General features: G+C 32.0%; 1 protein-coding gene across 1 annotated transcript; it reads right to left on the bottom strand.

Annotated features, from left to right (window-relative positions):
• Positions 1-9,699: 9,699 nt before the first annotated feature.
• On the bottom strand, positions 9,700-22,606 carry LOC136274365 (heat shock 70 kDa protein 12B-like). Its single transcript, XM_066080972.1, has 5 exons — positions 22,494-22,606; positions 13,890-14,219; positions 13,576-13,794; positions 12,470-12,629; positions 9,700-12,355 (listed from the first exon to the last, which is right to left on the bottom strand). Exons 2-5 carry the CDS (start codon positions 14,211-14,213, stop codon positions 11,295-11,297), a joined length of 1,764 nt encoding a protein of 587 aa, XP_065937044.1. The 5' UTR covers positions 14,214-14,219; positions 22,494-22,606; the 3' UTR covers positions 9,700-11,294.
• Positions 22,607-23,466: the final 860 nt, after the last annotated feature.

The raw sequence follows: 23,466 nt of genomic DNA, 5'->3' as shown, positions 1-23,466 counted from the left end.
GGTTGGGGGTTGAGGGTCTGACGGTTATTTGAGTTTGCCAGGGGATGTTCGAGGCATATTTTTGGTAATTTTTAACATGTAATTAAAATAAATTTTGCGGGGGTGGGGTCTGGAACCCTCCCCCTTCCCTTCTAGATCCGCACATGTGGAAGACCGATGCCGGTAATTTTACGATTATTTTAACCATTTTTATTTTATTAATCATTTTCAAAATGATCGGAATGCGATTATTACCTTTAAACGCAGTAAAAACTTAAAATACGAACCATTTAGCCTCGGTGAATATTCGGCCAACATGCGTCCGCGTTCGAAAGAAATGGCAATATTCAAGAAATTCGGATAGACGATCTGGGTCCTAGGTCGTACATCCCATACTTTTTTAGACTAAGAGCTACAGACCTTCAGTTAGAGATTGTCAAACTCTTATTGATTATGTCAAATTATTTTGTCTCAAAGAATCATTTTTTTTTAATCAAGAAAGTTGACCTGAAAAAGAGAAAGAAATCGGGCGCAATTTTTAATGTTAGCATTTTACAATTTAATGGTCTAATAAAATTTTGTATGAAGTTTCAAGATACTACTCTTCATTGCTTTATCCGAAATATTGCATGGCAAAAAGATTTATATCGAATTTTTTTACATTACAAAAGGATATGCAAAATGAACTTAGATTAACCGCTAACAAACAAGCATAAAGAGAGACTGAGAACTAATTTCTTTTTCTTTTTTTTTTTTTTTTTACATCAAAAGAAATTCAAGAAAAAATCAAAATATTTTTTTTAATTTATATGCGTCAATGAAAACGTTGATCAGCAAGGGGTTCTATGTCGTGCAAGCACATGCTTAATAGATTACACGGGTTTACAACGATGACAAATATCGAAAAGGCAATATTGTGGGAGAAGGATGAATGTGTATTCAATTGTTTTTTGAGGTTTATTTTTTATAATTATATTTATCTGGCCATGGATCAATTGTTTGTTGGTTTGTTTTGTTTATTGAAAATGGGAATAAAGAAAATGAATAATTTCCGATATGAAGTCAAGCATATGTTTTCATATTATCATTGACTTAAAGCATTTTGAAAAAAAGCAATATTGTATCAAACAGTTATTCTGCACAGATCATGCATTCCTCTATGCTTTTCACAATTACATGTCAAAGGTACTACACGTTCACTCTTAAGGAGAAATACATTTCCAAAGAGATGATATCGGTAACTTATAGTTAACAGTTTAGTTCCAGCTTGTCTTCTGCCACATGCAAGCAGGGTGTTGCTAAAACGCAGAACGGAAAACGGAACGGAAAACGGAACGGAATGGAATATACGGAAAATGTTATACAATGTTATTTACTTGATACATGTGTTAAGGTAGTCCTATACTCGGCACTAAATGGGCTCAATCATTAAAAGCTTAGCTTTAAATGATAAAAATACATTCTAGCAATACATTTACCAAAGAAAATATGTATGTTAATTGTTTACATGCTAGTTTGTTTGTTATCACCTTTCAGACGGGTGTACCCCCTTGCGAAAATTATTGACAATTATGAAATTTGCCAGACGTCCGTTTCTCCTAAAAATAATTACCAATTTGGGAAAATTTGAATTGAACAAACAAAATAGAGTATAAATATTTATTTAAGCCATATCTCATCAATAATTTTGCGCAAATTTTTGTAAGTAAGGACGCTTTATGGACCTGATGTATCAAAATAGGATACAAAAAATGCGATGCGAGTATCGCATTTGGTATTTTTTTTTTACTATTTTATGGACTCAAACTTAAATTCATGGTGTTTATTCTATAGATTGATATCTTAGAAAAAAGATTTGGTAAAATAAATAATATGTTGACGGATTACTTTTCACGCTATAAGCTCTAAACCAAGTAGACCCTGACGAAAAAATCCGTAAAATCACATTTTGCTACAGTTTTCTGCCTAGATCTGTCAACAATGTTAGATATCATTTAAACATTAATTAATTGACGATGGATTAAATTCGAAATAGATTCTATCTCTAAATTTAAACCGGTTTTAGTAAAAGAAAAAGAAAAATTCGGGGGGAGGGGGGGGGGTCAAAATAAAGAAGATATAAGCATACCTGAGGTCCTGGTTAATCAGAAACTTCGTTTTTCATTTTACTTTAACAGAATCGAGTTTCTCAACATTAATCATTTCTATCTCTCATAGAATACAGTCATATATTACCGTTCTAATTGCTTATTATTGCCATTGTTTACAACAGCGGTGTAGAGCAAAATCAATACCGGGTATCTAAAATGCTTTGTAAAAGTCGAACCAATATTGTAAAATCCGTATTATGACGTAGTGTGATACTCGGACTACTTTAAACAAGCTTAAACGATATGCTTTATGTATTTTTTAATATTTTTAAAACTGTTATCCATATTCAATTTTATTTGTTGTTTTTTTTGAAAATGCATGATTTGCTTACAATTAACATCATATGCTTTGACAACTAGTCCCAGTTAATCAAACTAAACAACATATCCAGCTCTTTATCTGAATTAAGTTGCAGGAATTTACAATAACATAGGTAAACGAACGCCGATATTACATGTAAAAGAATTTTAAGGATACTTTGCAGTACATCTAGAGCATTAGTGATCCAATGAAATGATTATGTTTTCGAGTAATAATCTCAAAAATAGGGAGACGAAAACGTTAGCAAACAGATGTTGCAGCAAAACCTCGTAACAATGATAGTGGATGTTGTTCGTCGGTCACGTTATTAATATCAATAATGCTATTAATAAATTTATACAATAGTATGGATCACTAAAAATTCAATGTGAATGAGGATACATCTTGTTTAAATTTTAAAAAATAAGTATAAAATCCCAAACAAGTTTCGAAGTCGTGAAAAACACAACCAAATGCTTCAACCAACTGCCCTACACTATTTTTCCAATAATATTACAAAAGGAAAATAATTAAAAAGTTATTTATATAGCTTATTTAATCACAATGTATGTACATTTCATTTTTCCTTTTTGTACTTTTTTAAACAATGATTTAGTTGATAGACATCCGTAGGAATGATATGAAATAATTCAGCAACCTTTTCATAATAATCATTCATAAGATATGAATAAATGTTCCAAAGTAAAAGTTTGTGTCCAATCTATACAATATTTAAAGGTCTTACGCAAGGAAACAGTCAGCTGTAGTTCCATATACATGTATATAGAGACAATTTCTTTTCTTTCTTCCTTTTTTGGCACCTTATTTTAGGCCTATAGTATTTGATTTTGGACTCAGTGGCTAGGAGAATTATTACTTTAGTGGAATTGTCACACTAATTTCGATGGAACTATTTTTTTTAGGTGCGCATGATGCAACTTCCTGGATGGTGCTGAGCCTGTTTGTCAAACCACGTTGAACCCACGTGTACTTGTGGGTAGGTATGTTTACTCTGAATTATCTCTCTTAGAAGCCGCATAAGCCGTTATTTTTCTGATCTAAAATTTTTCTTGAAGCATTTAACTAAAATTTCTCTTTCATGAATTTTATGCTGAGAGTATAGTTAATTACTTAAATGAATTAAAGCTATATAGTAACATATAGTGAAATTAATTCCTTGTGTGAGACCTTAAGAGATAAACTTCATGGTATTATTCCGCTTTCCGTTCCGTTCCGCTTTCCGTTCCGTTTTCCGTTCCGCGTTTTAGCAACACCCATGCAAGCACGTGTGTAATCCTGATTTTAAAAATAGGTATCATGGCCGGGGGGAGGGGGGTGGGGTGGTCAATGTTCAAATTCACCACACTTGAAGATATTTTCAATCTATATATACAACTACTTGAGATTTGTTGACAGACCTCTCAAAAATAAAGATATTTTTAGTAAAATGCACTAGTAGCTGACAATATTTAAAGAGATATCTGAGTTATTGTGTAAAAATATCATGTAGCTGACCTTATGGAATGGTCAACTCATTTGTAGATATCTTCAATCTATATATACAGCTACTTGAGGTATATGAACTAAACCGTAAAAAATGGAGGTATTTGTAACGAAATGCACAAGTTGCTGAAGAGATTGATAGAGATATCTGCGTAGTTTTTTTCGTAATATGATGTGTGGGACCTTGTTGACATAAGCAAGACTGGTAGATATCAGCAATCTTTATATATACAGGTACTTGAGATTTGTTGACAAAACCGTAAAAAATAAAGATATTTGTAACAAAATGCACTAGTAGCTGACGGCATAAAGAAAGATAGATATCTGTGTAATTCCATTGTAATATCTTGTGGATGACCTGATACAATGTTGATATTAACAACCCTTGAAGATGTCTTCAATCTTTATGTACAGCTACTTGAGTTGCATGAAAAAAATTGTCTTTAAAAGTAGAGATAGTTGAAATGAAATGCACTGGTAGCTGACGAGATTAAGAGAGATATCTGAGTAATTTTGTTGTAATATGATGCGGATGTCATGATAGATTGTTATAAATAATAACACTTGTTGAGTCAAATGGACAATATTGCCTAAAATAGAGATATTTTAAACGAAATGCACCAAATCCCGATGAGAGTATGAGAGAAATATAAACAATGATGATATAGTGAAATGTACATATTAAGAACACAGATAGAAATCCAAGGTATGATTTCTCACTTTGACAGTAACTACATGTAGTAACTATATGTAATAGCCAAGTTTCTTTCATCTCGTAGCCAGCTACTAGTAGCTAGCTTTTCTTAATTCTCGTAGCCAGTTACTAGTAGCCAGTTACTAGTAGCCAACTTTTATTTCATCTCGTAGCCAGTTACTAGTAGCTAGCTTTTCTTACTTCTCGTAGCCAGTTATTACTAGCTAACTTGACCTATCTTTCAAAATACCCCAAACGGAAAACGGTAAAGAATTCAGTCAGAGTATACATTTTATAGAATTTGTAAAAATAAAACACATTGCGGGTCTGAATGTTTGTTAATGTGTCAATCTATCAATATACAGTTTGTTATTTTTTTTTTATTGCTAAGCGTATTTGATGAACATGGAACAACATTTTTCTATGCAATTTTTTTCCACGGAAGATAGCGAGTTCAATTATAAAGCACAGTTTATTTCATTACCTCTTTAAAATTGTGTATGTAATAAATAATTTATAATAATAATAATTTATGAATTGCCGCTGAAGGTTGTTTGATATTTTCGTATGTAGATGTTTTGCAAATAAAAAACGCGAAACGCGGGGCAAGTCATAATTAATATTCCTAATAACCGTAACTTAAAATAAGCGGCTTTGGATTCAAATATTATCGTATACGAAGTTCACTTTTTAAAATAATAATAATAATTTACACATTACATAGGCATTGTATGTTGAATCTGATTTTCGTTATCATTTTTTTAAAAACATAATTTTATAAAATCGATTTTCTCTCTTTTTTCAGTTTCTTTAGCTGATTTAAATTTAAAAGAAATTATCAATTTATTTATATATTAACTAGACTTTGACCCATGCATGCACGGGTTGACATTGCATAAGATATAGGACATTTACGAAATAGATACATCGACACACCATATTGTTGACATTTACATAACCAAGCTATAAGCCTACGATAATGCTATTAATTTCACTGGATTCTGCGTAGTTAGAATAATCTAACGGTGTCTCTGCACAGGCCTTCACCACAGTTAAAATGCCTCCCATATACCCGTTATGTAGCAAAAAAATGGCAGAATCTCTCCGAAATGATTTTGGAGAAAATTAATGAAGACGAATTGAAAATAACATTCAAATTATTTATAACAAACTATTTTGAGGCTTTAAATACCTTTCACCCAAAAATTTAATTCATATTAATGAAGAATCAGGGACTGGAAGAATTTAACACTTTTTCACCAACGTTTTTTCTCGCTTCGAATTAACACACCATGTTGATATTCGGAACTATCGGGATTTTTCATTTTAATTGCACTGAGTTAGAGCTATCTCCTGTATTTCTTTTGATGAACAGAATATATGACAAATTTTCAATGAAAATTTACACGCATTTGTGATATCTTTTCTAAGTTTATCCATACAAATATGATATTGTGGAAACATAAACTAAATATACTACCATGATTTAGCATGAATGTAATGCGCATGTGCAAGATTGTAAAATCCAAAAAAACCAAACGATTTCCGGATTTTCCAGCCGAATTTTCGTTGATTATTAATTAACGAAGCTTAGTTGAGAAAAAAATAAAAACAAATTGGTAATCTTCAAATACCAATGATGTTTAAAATATAAAAACAAAGGACAGTACTCTTCCGATTCCTCGGTATTAAAGCCCAAATATTCGAGTCTATTATTTTAATATAGTAGTATTGATTTTTAAAACGTAGATTAAAAAAATGAACTTGATGGACTTACAGGAGAAGTGGGTGTGAATTAGAATTTAATGATTATATGTTGCTTAAATTCTTTGTGTTGCAGCTAAACCAAATAAAACTTTTTTCGACCTCTGACTGTTTGGTCCATATGCACATTATGTCTGTAACTAGAGAATTTTCATAATTTGAATTATATAGAGTATTTAAGGTATTCGATGTATAACGACCACATTTTGTACCTTATATATGAATGGTCCGATATTCTTAATCATGATATCATTTTGAAGGTGTTATCAAATAAAAATACTCCACCAAAGGAATTTTCAAAATTTTGATTATGGTCCAACTAATTACACCTTGAATTTTGCATTGAAGTCTATGGGCAACGTATGTTTTATTAAGATATTGTAAAAAGTAACTTGAAATTCGTTAAACTCTCTTGGTTAATATATGCATAAACTTTCTTTTCAATAAAATATGGAATAAAATGAATCATTCACCGCAGATATTTTGACGAAATTAAAATTTTCTTTTTTTTTTCATCAAGGGGAGATAACTCTTTAAAAAAATTAAAGTGCGAGATGACCAGCTCCTTATATGTTGTCTGTCATGTGAATTTGGTTCATTTCACTTTCATAGTTATCTAGTAATACATATTTAGCTAGTTTAAAATGATTCAAAATTGTTCAATATCCGTTCATTATACATTGAATACCTTAATAATGTGAAACCCTGATCGCATGAATACGAAATTTGTTTTGCTTTCAATTTCTCTTTGAATCTTGATATATATACGCCAAATTGAACTGAATTTAACACTGTCCCCAAAAGGTAGGAAGGATTTGAGCGATTGATCAAAATTCATTTTTCTATTATTGTAGAAAAAAAGAGTGTGGGTGGGCGAATATTATTACTTATTAGGTTAGTTACTGACTCACTACGGAAATATATTGGGTTGATCAATCTCATAGACTCGTCTATGAGATTGATCAACCCAATATATTCTCCAAGTGAGTCTGTAACTAACCTTATAAGTGTTGTGTTTTCCCGAGGACTATCAAGCGACATATTCATTAAAAAATACTGCAGTAGCGGTGATCTACGCAAAGCCATGTACAAGATGCCTTACATCTCGTCCAATTAAACTCATTTAAACTCTTCAAAATTATCAATACCACCTTTCAAATACGCTTAAAAAATCTTTGCTTCACCCATATTACTTACAATGGTTTGTTGCTATTCAATTTTAAACCTCTGCAGAGATTTGAGCAAATTTAGACGCTGCCATTTTCTTCTGCTCCAGACACAACAATGTGACGTCAATATTCAAAGGGCAACTACTCTAACTTAAAAATAATTCCAAAGGGCCACTACTCTAAATATTTTAATGACTTACTGAACACGATTTTTGTGTTAAATAATATGAAATATCGAGATGAGTAGGTGAGGCAGCGGCCAATGACGGCCATATTGCCTAATATTAATCCTCACAGAACTTACATTGAGATATATGAGGCAATCACGTGCCATGTTTAATCCAATGAAAATGTGACATTTCAGTCTGAGGGAAAACAAATATATATATGTTACTGTTATTTCCTTGGGGAAAAAGATAAATCCTTGAAATTTCATCAAAACGTTCACCAGGATAGAGTTTATCAATGTAAAAAAAATATTGTCCATAGCATGATTAGATCATTCCTAGTAAGCTGACCCTATGTTTTAAAAACTTAACAAACACATGGAAATTCTTCATTTCGCATCTTTTGTTTACATTTCAAGATGTCAACATTGGCATATTCCCTCCATTCTTGATTTTTTTTTGGAAAAAATCGGGTCATTTCTAACCGAAAGTCAAATAACTGTGAAATGTCTTAACAGTGATTCTGTGTACATCTTTTAGAACTGTTTATATCAGTGTGTAAAAAGTGCTTGATATTTAGTCACTTTGTCTGAATTCTAGCTAAACAATTAGTGATAGTATAGTTTTTGTTAAAGCAATTGGGTGGCATTAAATGGTCTTTTTCCGAAATATCCATCAATTTGATGTATATTCGCTTCGCCGCCTGGACGTCAAATTTCTATATACTGTCGTTTTCAACTTCCTATTGCTTGGTAAATATATCTGTACCATATCCGTATTTCAACTCAAACACTCGTAAAACTTGATCAAAAATTAGTCCCAATAAATAGCAAATGAACATATATAATTTGATTTCTTTTATTATAAACTGTAAGTTTGCGGATACTTAGATAGACGATGTTTTAGTTTTCTTATTCTCCGCGTTTATGCTTGCGCCGAGTACCCCGACCACCGATTTGTTTATCTACTGTTGTAAACAAAATATTAAACATTTTTTAAATATTACTTTCTTTAATTATTTTTTGAGGTTTTTTCAATGTTCATGTCAATTTTCACCATAATTCGTCACTTAGAAATGGAAATATCTGTGTTGTCTCAATAATTTCCGAAGAACCCTCGTATATATATAATATATAATTAAAATATTCTTCATAAACAATAAAACTATCACGAGTGACAAACACAAAACCAGAATGTCAGGAACGACTTCTAGAATGGCCGACATTTATGAAAGGGTGTTAAGGAGGCATATGTAATGTACATTATAATAAAATGTATAATATAATTGTTGTAATTACACGATATAGTTATATATTTTTATTGGTTGCGTTGCATATAACTAATACCAAATCAATTTGTGGCAAGTGGTTACTTTAAGATATTAAAAAAAAGATATAAAGTAATGACATGAATTAGACTAATTTAGAAAATTTTTCCTTGAAAATCATAATTTTTCAAAATTGTACTGCTTTTTAAAAATTTTATTTTCGTGACCGAGTAATCCCCACTAAAATATATTGCATTTAGGACATGAAATATATTGTTTAACATATGAAATTATTAAATTTATAACCCGTTAAACGTTATATACAATCAACCTGACAATAGCAAATCTGAGAAAGAACACGTACAAATTAAGATTTACAAGGGTCAATAAAAAATACGAAGACTTTTCTCATAGCTATGTTATGTAACGTCATATTATTACTAAATTCAGTAGAAATTATTTATCAATTGTTTCAAACAATTTGAAATTAAAAAAATTGTATATTCCTTTATTTCTAAGAATTATTTAGAATCTAATCCTGCGAAAATAAGGTCATTGCACAAGATCAAACTTTAGGTTGTGTAAACCATAAACCATAATATGTTGAATGTAATTTCTACATAATTTGGTTTTAAAACAAACTATTATTGAAACCTAAAATCAAATACTGTCATAATATTCTATGTACCATATAATGACGGGATATATAGAATTTTTTTTTTAACAAATATCAGTAACTAAAGACATAAAGTCCTCCTTAAAATGGACTTAAACATTGACGTCGGCGGACCTCATGGCGCAACGAAGAATATAAACAGTATGAATTGTATGGTATTGTCAACAGACTTTTCCGGTTTTTATTTCGATTACGACAATGAGCACACGGCTGGTGTGACCAGTCAGAAGAGAAAGCTCACTCCTCCTAGGCACCTGATTCTACCTCTATCTTTTAAGAGGTCCGTGTTGCTCTGCTTTGAATTTGTATTTCGTTTTATGGATTTTCGAGATGGTTGACAGTTTGTTATTGTCATTTTTCATTTTCAATCTAACTCGGGAAAAGCGTATGAAAACAGAAAATGCGCAATGGAAGAAAAATAAGTGAAAAATTATTTTTACATTTATGTTTAACTCTAACACATTTTGTGGGGTTGTGGTAAATGTATTTTGGACATCAAACAATACAAAAGAAAGTAGAATATCTTTAAGTATTTGATAAAAAAATAAACTTCGTAATGAGACAGTCAGGGATTTCCTTGTCTTCGTATTTTTTTTACCCTCGTATGTGGAATATTTAGTTTTTAGCAAATGCCTAGTTGTTAATGATAAAAACAAATTTTAAACCACTTCACAGTCTTTATACCTTATCATAGGAAATAAAAACATGTACATAAAATATTGTTTCAACATTTTCCGTACAAAATCACCAACAGGGAGAAGTGTTAAAGTTAATTTACTTGAGGCATTTTCCAACAGGAACAACGTAATATAACAAAGCTTATAGTTTTTATACTCCTATACAGATTTTTAAGCAGCAAATTGTAGACAAAAATCAAAGATTTTAAAACAACAATACGTGGACAAAAATCCCATCTATATAAATATACAAGAGACAATTTTCCCCATAAAATAGATTGATTTGCAAAAGGATGACGTCATAACTGTAAGTGCAATGTTCTGTACAGTTTTAAACAGCACTGAAAACATATTTAAAATATAAGAAATATAAGAACACTAAAAGTATTTTAATTATTTTTTTGTTGTTGAAAATATTAGAACAGATGTTAACTTTATCAAATATATGTTAGAAGATATGTAGTTATATTTTTGCTTCTCGCCCAGGATTTTCACTGTCGTTGTTTACGATATAAATAATCCGACTAGAACAACACTACCCCGTATACATTGAATTTCATACTTAACACTTATCAGTAGATTGATCAGTACACAACTTGAACTACTGGAATCCTGTGTTTTGTGTTGCTTTCGACTAGTACTTTCCCAATTACGAGGAAATCAAGAACGGGGTCTTTTTATAATCAAAATCAATATAGACATTCTTAAAATATATGCCTTAGATTATTTTTTTCCTAATTTTCAAATAGATAATGTGCAAACGAGTGATACAACATATCTACACATGAGTCATGAGTCCATTCACTATTAACTGAAGTAAATAACATCAAGAAAAAAGCAAGTCCTGTCGTCTTGATGTCTTTCACTCACCAAATCTGATTAACATATGTATATACTTTTACCTTTGTGTTGGTAAATTAAATACGTATAAGCCCTTGGCTTTGAAATCAATCTCCAAGATAGCAAAGAAAAAATTTATCACTTTTTGGTTGTTGTGCTAAGAACATAATTTGCGTTTCTCCAAAACACACATCGATGTAAATGATATGTTTGGGAAGAAACTCATGACCAGGCGACAGAATATGCCCGATGAAGAAACAATCATCTTCATCAACATATTTTGGACTTTTCAATGTACTAGCGTACAATTTGAAATTCCCTTCCACTTTACAGTTTTTTATATGAAAATGTTTATCAATTTTTCTGTATTCTCCGACAGATACAATTTCATCGATCTCTACTAGTTTACTAAAAAGCCCCCAACATCGAAATTCTCCATTTTCTTCATATTTATGTTTTTCATCGTGTTCAGAAGGCTTGAACTTTTTGTTGACGCCAATGCCATAGGTATACTTGCTTCGTCTATGTTTTATAAGGTTAGGACTGTGACCGAAAATGACTGCGCCAAGCAAAATTGACCATGCTGCTTCTGTAGGGATGATTACGCGCATGTGAGAACACTTGGTTTTAATTCCCTCAATAAGCATTCGAGACTCTGCATAGCCACCTACAAGAATAATAGTAGTAATGTCCTTTCCACCATTTTGCTGAATAAGTTCTGAAAGATAATTAGCAATTTTTGTTATCGATTCATCAAAGAAATCTTCGGCATCCTTTGATTTCAATCGCAGTTTGTCTCCAGTAAATGAAATGGCCATATGTTTTTCATATTTTGTAAAGACAGTTTTTACTGATTTCAACTCTCTACCGCAATGTACTAATGAGTAGGTTTCCCCGATTTGAGAGGGAATCCTGACATTGAATTTGCCGTCTGAGTTAGGTTTGATTGTTCTTTTTGCCATTTCAAACTCCCTACAAGCTTCAAAAAATACACTTGGTATGTTTTCATCAATGTACTTTGCAGTATTTTCACCAATGAGGCGTTTGATAAAATCCATATATTCTTCGTCCACCTTTGTGCCTCCCCAGTTCCCTCCAGTTGCTTTAATGAGTTCTTCGACGTGACCGTCCTCCAGCACCTCATGCGCAGTTATATCAACTGTACCCCCTGTCAAGTGTGAGTTACTTTTTTATTTATTCATTTACAACAAACTAAAACACTTTAAATTATTTCGATGGTATGTTACATGTAGATAAAAAAAATGGTTAACGCATACCATACCTCCAACATCCACAACAATGTATTTTGAACCTGGAGCAAATGTCTCGAAGTCTACGCTCTTATTTTCACAAATTCTTTTCTCTACAGGCAGATCTTTAACATACAGAGCTGCGGCTTCAGGTTCTAAAGCTATCGTCAACATACTAGAGTCTATTCCAGCCTGTCATAAATAACTTCATATCAGATATCAATATGACGGAGAGTTCAGTTAACAAACTAGCTCCAATAATGTAGCCCTCTCCGATTTTTTTTTTATACCTTATGGTTACTGGAGAAGGCTACAATTCCACAGAATCTCTATAATGGTGCAAAATTAATTTTTAATGCGTCTGACTTCGATCTGAAAAGATCGCTTTTATATTTGAGTTCCTTATGATAAAATAATTTTTTTTATTCAGGTTGAACAAACTAACTGTATATTAATCAAAACCAGATAAACACATCACCATGTGTAACAGTCGTCTTTTTCAGCAGCCATGACAGTTCTCGCGTGATTTTATGGAATTTACTCTTGGAGTTTTGATGGGCTTAATAACGTGAATGTCAGTGTAAATAATCGATTTTACCTCATTCTATCACTAAAACATCATTTAAGGAAATGGTATATAATTGAAAATTCAAATTTACCGCGTTAATTATGTTTAAAATAGGTGAATTTCTATATTCAGGTCAAGATCCGCTCCTGAATTCTCATTTGCCGTCCCAAAATAAAACCAGTCAAGGTCAGTAAACATGGCGGACAAATTCAACTTTCGTTGTTGGCATATACGAAAAATAACCGATATTTACTTGATATTTTTGGATTAATTTATGCCATAGACATCTACAACGGTTGAGTTCAGGAAGAAATGCAAATGTTATTGTCATTTATATACGATTTGAGACGAAATCGTTGCGGGAGAGAATCACTGACGCACCATTACGGAAATCCTATGGAGTTGTAGCCCCCCCCCCCCCCAAAAAATAAATAATTGGGAGAGGGCTATTTTATTGAAGCTATTAACAAACATGTTTTAAATTTTATTGAACACTTGTTGTCCCAATTTGTTAAGTAATATAGCAGAGTTTTCTTTAAAGTAATTAAAATATATAATAGTAAAGAACACCTCTATTGCAGATTTCCTCATGAATGCTTTTGCGGGATCAGACCAGATAGCTGGCACTGTGACAACCCATCTTATATCGGTCATTTCAATATCGGTTTGCTGTTTCCTCACTTCATCAAACAGTGAATTCACTAAAAATCTGAGTGATTCGGAAAAGACTTTTCGAGCAGACATAGTCTTTCCAGTTTCATCTTCAACTAATATTTCTTGGACTTCTGACTTTAAACAAGAAACGGGCGTAAATCATAAGCGAAAAATAATTCGTATATGATAATACTAGAAACTTAATGATTCGAATGAAATAAACATTTTACCTGTATTGCGTAAAGAGACATTTTAAATCTTCTGAAAAAATACCAATTTTGATGATCATTGTCAAGTATCAGGTCCAAATATTTAGCCTCTGCCTCAAAACCAAATTTGTCGAATATTTTTTCTTCGGTGAACAGAATGCATGTTGAGGTCTTGTAATACAACATTGCGCTGATAGGATCCTCCCAGTGTTTTATGCTTATATTCCTTATGTTTTTGGGGTCTGTCAAAAAATCATGTTTTGTAGAAAAAGCGTATCCTGAGAAAGTTGTTCCAAAGTCTATGGCCCCAACTATCAGGTAATCCTTGCATTTTGTGTCATCCATTTGAATCTATAAAATCCAATTGATATATTTTTAATGTAATGTTTTTATTTTTTGAAAACATATTTCTATTTCTAGAACAAAATTTGCTTTTACAATTATTAAAAAAAATTCAGCCATATACTCTTAATTAAAAAAAAATGTTTGGCACTATGATTTGTTTTGTTTTTTTGTTGCCATGGCTACAACTGGTAAATACTAAGTAGCATAAGATCAGCCCATGGTAGTGCATATAATTTGATAACTTAGTTACACAAGATGTCCGAGATACATCTCGACATTTGAACTCCATTCTTAATGACCTTAAAAACCAGAAAAATCACCAAGAAAATGCAATGAATATATTTACGAAGGTTGTCCTAAAATTGCATAGTCAAGTTGGGTTATATTTAATAGAAGAAACATAAAATGAACTAGACACGATCTCGTTGCGAGCAACGAGGAGGTCTTCCGTCTGATTTTAGAAATTGAGATTGATGTTCGATCTTGATTTTGCTATTTAACAGCTATACATGATTTAAAACAGGAAAAGAGGGTCTACATTTTAAGGGCCAGGTACTATTTTGTTTCAGGTGTAAGAGCTTTGTTCAACAAGTGTTTAGAAATTCGTCACCGTTCTTGAGATATCTGTGAAAAACGTTTAAGGGGTCGGTACCTTATCTCCTAATTGTGGCCACTGAACCCAATTTTTTTTTTAGGTTGCATGCTGTTAAGTATATCATTTTGAGCATCTTTTCTTTTATACTGCATTTCAAAACATTTTCCCTTTTTAAGATTTAGGTGATCAAAGTTTTGGACTTTTGACCTCTAAAAACCCCTAGTTACGTAATACATTAGAAAATCATTATTTTGTTAGGCTACATAAATGTAAAATAAACATATTTGCTTCTATGATCTATTACAAAATATCCCTCGGTAAAAAGCTATAGGAAAAAGACTTTAGAGCCCTCTACGTCCCTACCGTTAGGGGCCAGCCCCTTTTTCTTGGTATCAGATGAAAGGTCATTTGATTATAAAGACAATTTGTTCAACAAGTGTTCAGAAATTCGTTACCATTCTTGAGATATCTGAGAAAGAATGTTTTAGGTGCCGGTCCCTTATCTCCTTATTGGGGCCGCTGAACCAAATTTTTTAGGTTGCATGTTGTTTAGTACATAATTTTGAGCATCTTTTCTATTATACTGCATTTTAAAATATTTTTCCTTTTTGAGATATAGGTGATCAAAGTTTTGGACTTTTGACCCCTAAAAATCCCTTGTTACGTAATACATTAGAAAATCATTATTTTTTAGGCTACATAAATGTAAGATAAACATATTTGCTTCTATGATCTATTACAAAATATCCCTCGGTAAAAAGCTATAGGAAAAAGACTTTAGAGCCCTCTACGTCCCTACCGTTAGGGGCCAGCCCCTTTTTCTTGGTAACAGATGAAAGGTCATTTGATTATAAAGACATTTTGTTTAACAAGTGTTCAGAAATTCGTTACCATTCTTGAGATATCTGAGAAAGAATGCTTTAGGGGCCGGTCCCTTATCTCCTTATTGGGGTCGCTGAACCAATTTTTTAGGTTGCATGTTGTTAAGTACATAATTTTGAGCATCTTTACTTTTATACTGCATTTCAAAATATTTTTCTTTTTTGAGATATAGGTGATCAAAGTTTTGGACTTTTGACCCCTAAAAATCCCTAATTACGTAACACATGAGAAAATCATTATATTGTTAAGCTACATAACTGTTAGATAAACATATTTGCTTCTATGATCTATTACGAAATATCCCTCGGTAAAAAGCTATAGGAAAAAGACTTTAGAGCCCTCTACGTCCCTACCGTTAGGGGCCAGCCCCTTTTTCTTGGTAACAGATGAAAGGTCATTTGATTATAAAGACATTTTGTTTAACAAGTGTTCAGAAATTCGTTACCATTCTTGAGATATCTGAGAAAGAATGCTTTAGGGGCCGGTCCCTTATCTCCTTATTGGGGTCGCTGAACCAATTTTTTAGGTTGCATGTTGTTAAGTACATAATTTTGAGCATCTTTACTTTTATACTGCATTTCAAAATATTTTTCTTTTTTGAGATATAGGTGATCAAAGTTTTGGACTTTTGACCCCTAAAAATCCCTAATTACGTAACACATGAGAAAATCATTATATTGTTAAGCTACATAACTGTTAGATAAACATATTTGCTTCTATGATCTATTACGAAATATCCCTCGGTAAAAAGCTATAGGAAAAAGACTTTAGAGCCCTCTACGTCCCTACCGTTAGGGGCCAGCCCCTTTTTCTTGGTATCAGATAAAAGGTCATTTGATTATAAAGACATTTTGTTCAACAAGTGTTCAGAAATTCGTTACCATTCTTGAGATATCTGAGAAAGAATGTTTTAGGTGCCGGTCCCTTATCTCCTTATTGGGGCCGCTGAACCAATTTTTTTTAGGTTGCATGCTGTTAAGTACATAATTTTGAGCATCTTTTCTATTATACTGCATTTCAAAATATTTTTCCTTTTTGAGATATAGGTGATCAAAGTTTTGGACTTTTGACCCCTAAAAATCCCTAATTACGTAACATATGAGAAAATCGTTATACTGCTTGGCTTCATAACTGTAAGATAAACATATTTGCTTCTATAATTTATTACAAAATATCCCTCGGTAAAGAGTTATGGGTAAAATACTTTAGAGCCCCCTAGGTCCCAAATTTAAGAGGCCAGTCCCTTTTTCTTGATATCAGCAGAAAGGTCTTGTAAATATAAACTTTTTTTACATTACATGTTTTAACAAAATATTTTCCAGAAAAGAGATAAAGAGAAAAAAGCACAAAAATTCACGACGCTTTTTTAATGTCAATTTTCGAGCCAAAGTGAGCTTTGGCGCCAGTAGTGCTAAACATACAAAACAACAATCATGCAAAACTTCAATCTTTCATTTACCAACCGTAGAAATTTGAACTTAATATCTCTTATAGTTGAGGAGAACAACAGAAGACAAAATACCCATATAAAAATTAGAAAAATCTCAATATCTCAAAAACGGATGTGACGTCATCAATACAAAAAATTGCCAATCAAGTTCAGACCACTATCTATCACATCCAAAAATTTGATTGAGATCGGCCGAGCCGTTTTTGAGATATCGCGTGCACAAAAAAGGGGAAAAAATAATAATAACTAGACACGATCTCGTTGCGAGCAACGAGGAGGTCTTCCGTGCGATTTTTTGAAGGTTATATGACCTTGACTTTGATATTTGACCCTTTATCTTCTTATCGGGGCAACAAAAAAAAAAAATTGATGGTTGAATTTTGTTAGGAACATCATTCTCAGCATTTTATTCTATATTGATTTTCAAAATGATGCTTTTTAAAATATTTGTTCTGTTTGAGGTATGTTATCAACGTTTTGTACTTCCGGCCCCTTAAAACCCATTAAAAACCCCTTAATACGAAACACATGATAAAATAATTATAATATATTGTTAAATAAATGTGAGATGAACATTATTGCTTCCTAAACATATAACAAAATATTTTTCAGTAAAGTGCTATGGAAGAAAGACTTTAGAGCCCTTTTGGTCCCTAAATTGAAGGGCCAGCCCCTTTTTCTTGGCATCATACGAAAGTTCTTTTGATATTAAACATATTTTGTTCAACAAGTGTTTAGAAATTCTTTGCCGTTTTTGAGCTATCTGGGATATAATGTTTTAGGGGCCGACCCCTTATCTCCTTATTGGGGCCAGATAACGATTCTTTTTTGATTGAATATTGCTTAAAACATCACTCTAAGCATCTTTTATTCTATATTGTATTTCAAAATATTTGTCCTTTTTGAGATACATTCGATCGAAGTTTTTGACTTTTGACCCCTTGAAACCCCTAATTACGTACCGCATAATAAAATTTTTATAATGTACAGTTTTATTAATGAAAGATGAACATTTTTGCTTCTTAAACATATTACAAAACATTTCTCAGTAAAGTGCTATGGAAGAAAGACTTTAGAACCCTTTAAGCCCCTAAATTGAAGGGCCAGCCCCTTTTTCTTGGCATCATACGAAAGTTCTTTTGATATTAAACATATTTTGTTCAACAAGTGTTTAGAAATTCTTTGCCGTTTTAGAGCTATCTGGGATAGGACGTTTTAAGGGGCCGACCCCTAATCTCCTTATTGGGGCCAGATAACGAAACTTTCATGATTGAATATTGTTTAAAACATCATTCTAAGCATCTTTTATTCTATATTGCTTTTCAAAATATTTGTCCTTTTTGAGATATATTCGATCGAAGTTTTGGACTTCTGGCCCCTTAAAACCCCTAATTACGTAACGCATAATAAAAATTATATAATGTATAGTTTTATTAGTAAAAGATGAACATTTTTGCTTCTTAAACATATTACAAAATATTTCTCATTAAAATGCTATGGTAGAAAGACTTTAGAGCCCTTTTGGCCCCTAATTTTAGGGACCAGCCCCTTTTTCTTGTTATCAAACGAAAGATCTTGTAAATATAAATTTTATTTGCTCTATATGTTATGGTAAAATATTTTCAGGAAAGGGGATAACGAACGAAAACCATTAAAAATTACGTTGTTTTTTCAAACTCCATTTTCGGGTCCAGGCGAGCTTCGACGCCTTTGAAGCCAGACAACCATAAATGCCTTTAAACACATCTACAATCTTTTGTCTACAATCCCTGAAAATTTAAATTCAATATCTTTTTTCGTTAAGGAGGAGATAGCAGGACAAAATGACCCTCTAAAAATCACTAAAACGTCAATATCTCCCGAACGGAAATGACGTCATTAAAATAAAAAATTATATATAAGCTTTTCATCAATATCTACAAGATCTGAAATTTTCACGAAAATCGGTCAAGTCGTTTTCAAGAAATCGCTTGTACAAAAAAGCGTAAGAAAAAAAAAAACTAGACACGATCTCGTTGCGAGCAACGAGGAGGTCTTCCGTCCGATTTTTAGAAGAATATATGACATCATCGACTTTGATTTTCGACAACAAAACATGATATGAAAAAAAGGAGTGAAGTACTTATGCTTCATTGCATCGCTTGTTATAAGTTCTATTACATTGCTTTTTTAAATGCTTGTATTTCTTCCAATCAAGATTGAAAAGATTAATTTTGTTTACATCTCCTCCCTAAAAACCCTTATTGGGTAACACAAGAGAAAATCATTATATTTTTAGGATATAGAAAAGTATTATACCTAATCTAGCATTAATAACCTTTCACAAAATGGCTCTCATTAAAGGGCTATAGATAAATTTTTTTAGAGCCCTTTGATCCCCTAATTTAAGGGGCCAGCCCCTTTTTCTTGGAATCAAATGAAAGAACATTTAATTCTGAAAACATTTTGTCAACAAGTGTTTAAAAATTCGTTACCGTTCTGGAGATATATGAGAAATAAGGTTTAAGGGGCCGATCCTTTATCTCCTTATAGGGGCCGTTTGGCGAAATTTTGAAGATTGTATATGGTTAAGAACATCTTTTTGAACAACTATTCTTCTGTATTGCATTTCAAAATTATTTTCCTTTCTGAGATATGGGTGATCAAAATTTTGGACTTTTGGTCCCTAAAATCCTTTAATTACGTAATACATGACAAAATCATTACATTGCTTGGATACATAACTGTGAGATAAACATATTTGCTTCTATAACCTTTCACAAAATATCTCTCAGTAAAGGGCTACAGATTAAAAACTTTAGAGCCCTTTGGTCCCCTTATTTGAGGGGCCAGCCCCTTTTTCTTGATATCAAATGAAAGGTCATTTAATTTTAAACAAATTTTATTCAACAACTGCTTAAAAATTTGTTACCATTCTGGAGATATATGAGATAGAAGGTTTTAGGGGCCGATCCCTTATCTCCTTATAGGGGCTGTTTAACAAAATTTTGAAGGTTGCATATTGTTCAGAACATTTATTTGAACAAATTTTCTTCTGTTTAGCATTACAAAATATTTTTCCTTTCTGAGATATGGGTGATCAAAATTTTGGACTTTTGGCCCCTAAAAACCCTTAATTACGTAATACATGACAAAATCGTTACATTACTTGGATACATAACTGTGAGATAAACATATTTGCTTCTATAACATTTCACAAAATATCTCTCAGTAAAGGGCTACAGATTAAAGACTTTAGAGCCCTTTGGTTCCCTAATTTTAGGGGCCAGCCCCTTTTTCTTGATATCAAATGAAAGGTCTTGTAAATATGAACTTTTTTTGCATTACATGTGTTAACAAAATATTTTTCAGAAAAGAGATAAAGTAAGAAAACCATGAAAAATTACGACGTTTTTTTAGTCTCAATTTTCGGGACCGGGCGAGCTTTAACGCCTTTTGAGCATGACAAATATGAATGCCAAATTGCACATCTACAATCTCTTGTCTACAATCCCTGAAAGTTTAAACTCAATATCTTTTACCGTTTAGGAGGAGATCCCTGGACAAGCCGACCCTCTGGAAATCGCTAAAACGTCATTTTCTCAAGAACGGAAATGACGTCATCAAAATAAAAAAATGTATATTAAGTTCGGATTAATATCTATTAGATCTGAAAGTTTCACGAAAATCGGTTCAGCCATTTCCGAGAAATCGCCTGCACAAATTTTGTAAGAAAAAAAAAAATAATAATAGGGAAAAAGAAACCGAACGAAAACAATAAGGTCTTCCGTTGGAAAACGGAAGACCTTAATAATAAAAGGGAAAAAGAAACAAAGCAATAACAATAAGGTCTTCCGTTGGAAACGGAAGACCTTAATAAGAATAGGGAAAAAGAAACAAAGCAATAACAATAAGGTCTTCTGTTGGAAACGGCAGACCTTAATAGTTCAAGTAATGTACATTACGATTATGTGTTTACTTGAAATATTATGCGAGATTAAATTGGTAAAATAAAAGCATACTAGATGAAAAACCCCATATGCAGCACAATGTCAAAGCGAATAGTTCATATCAACAAAATGAGACCAAAGTCCTTAGGAAAGCACTCTCATGATAAAAAAATAAATAAAAAGAAAAGGTGTATTCATCATTGTTATCTTATTAACCTTAAAATATGTTTGGCTAGTACGGAGTTTTATTGTGATTTTGTGACAATGTAATGTTTGACTTCGTGGTAAAATGGCGACTAGGCGGGGCAACAGTACACGGTTAAATTTATTAAAGCTCTAGAAACAAATTATATGGCGGTTTTAATGTCAATAAAATTAATAAAATTGCTTAGATATGCAGTTTGTGATTCAATAGTTAAGCAACGAAGAAAATAAAAAGACAAGTTTGGTGACTGTTATGGTAAATGAATATTTTGGTACAATTTTTTTGTGTCAAGAGTTATTCCCCTTTTTGTATCATTGAGTTGTGCACATACTGTAGAAGCACATATTTTCGTTGGGTCAAAATTTCGTTGTTTTTAAACCAAATAAAATTCTGTTGGCATTTAATTTCGTCATATTGTGATTTCTTTGTTATCATTAATACTTGGGTTAAAAATTCGTCATGAATTTAATTTCGTTGATTTATACTGCCAACAAAAATAACGAAATTAAATCCTCAACGAATATTTCTGTTTCTACAGTATGTCTTGGCATACTGTTTGTACAAGTGTACTAAACCACAACTGACGATATATTCCTGCGCTGTAGGTAGTTTATGTGTATGAATTTAAATATTGTATGATATTATTCAATAAAGATGCCACGAAAATCGCTCATGCAGGATGTTATTATATACACATACTATGTAGACTATACTATGAAATTAACAAGTAAAAGGTTTGACCGTTGCATCGAGTACAGGTTTAGTTTTGTTAAAGAAAGAAAAAAATATTATTTAATACTTTTAATGCTTGACTTATGTTTAAGGCATTTGTTATTTTCGGAATTTTCGGAAATAAATTGAATATGTTATCTAAACATTAAACAAAGGCGCAATTACGGTAAAGTTTCGACGCCGCGCATGGTACAGCTAGACACAACTTGATGCTTCTTATTTTTTTTTGAAAAAATGAATGAAACAAGTAAACTGATTTTTTTCGGCATTGTTTGCAAAAAGGTAATGGAAAGAACATAGAAGTTTATGAAACTGCTGTTAACATGTTCTGTCTACGTAAACTTGGGACAACCCTCGTATATGGGTCTTTCAAAGATAATGGTGAAAAACAAGTTTATATCTAGTCATAACGAACACATTCATCTCTCATTCCTCATTTCGTATGGAGGAAAGTCCGTTAAGCAACTACATGTATTCTGGTACTCACAATTTCTGGAATATACACACAATGGAAAATGTAGTATTTCTATGTCCTTAAATTGCGCTTTAATGACTAAACTGAAAGAAGCCTGTTTTATATTTAAAGGCTTCATGCCTTTCTATATCATTGATAATCTTTAAAAATCATTGATGTCACTAGGCAAATAAAAAGTGCATGCATTGATAGCAAGTAGCCCTGGGCAACCTCGAGGCCCTTAAGGGGTCTCAAGTCATGTGGGAACGTTATAAATTCAGATTCTCTTAACAACGTTTACTAAGTACAAAGTTGTTTTTTTTTAAATCTGGGTCAAACAAATAGCACATTATTAAACGAAATAAATATTCTTTGCTTATTATTATAAAAATACTTATATTTGTCAACAAAATTACTGGTTTAAACATATTGTATTATCATATGGTCTTACAACATATCAAATTATTATCATTAGAGTGAATTATAATTGTATGTGTTTCAATTACCAGTACAGAGGTAAACGTTGTTTGAATTTGGTTTTTAGTTAATACTTATTATTAAATGCGACCACAGTCATTCATAAATGGTTGGACAACACTTGTAATTTGAAGTAAATCTGTATATTTCAGCAGCAATGTTTTGACGTAAAGTTGTAAAAGGCCTTCCGAACTAATGGTTGAAAGGTGGTTTTAAATTACAAGTTTGTGAATTTGTAATATGTAAGTAAGACTCAATAGAAAAGACCTTGTGGCGCTTAGATTATCGTTCTATTGGCAACCGAAATCTGTGTTCAAGTAATAAGCTCTTGATTCATTATATCGAGGAATTTATCTGATTAAAAAATCGATATTTCTAAAATCATAGCAGATTTGATATGTCGTCTTGCAGTGTATCTTAACAATTACTACAGTACAATGCAAACAATGATTCATATTATCTTTAAGAAAACCTCAAAGTGGTGTAATCATTTGAATAAACTAAAGAGAAAAGCATTTTAGTGAACTTG

Source organism: Magallana gigas, chromosome 4 (genome assembly GCF_963853765.1).
Source record: "Magallana gigas chromosome 4, xbMagGiga1.1, whole genome shotgun sequence".
Taxonomy (NCBI): Eukaryota; Metazoa; Mollusca; class Bivalvia; order Ostreida; family Ostreidae; genus Magallana; species Magallana gigas.
This window is presented reverse-complemented; position numbering and strand designations above follow the sequence as displayed.

What these genes read in the sequence shown, in the direction of transcription:
- LOC136274365 (XM_066080972.1), bottom strand. Translation starts at nt 14,213, where the DNA reads ATGGATGACACAAAATGCAAGGATTACCTGATAGTTGGGGCCATAGAC. An exon ending in TGTCTCTTTACGCAATACAG is followed by an intron (nt 13,795 to 13,889) that starts GTAAAATGTTTA and finishes TCTTGTTTAAAG; the next exon opens with TCAGAAGTCCAAGAAATATT. An exon ending in CATTGTTGTGGATGTTGGAG is followed by an intron (nt 12,356 to 12,469) that starts GTATGGTATGCG and finishes CACACTTGACAG; the next exon opens with GGGGTACAGTTGATATAACT.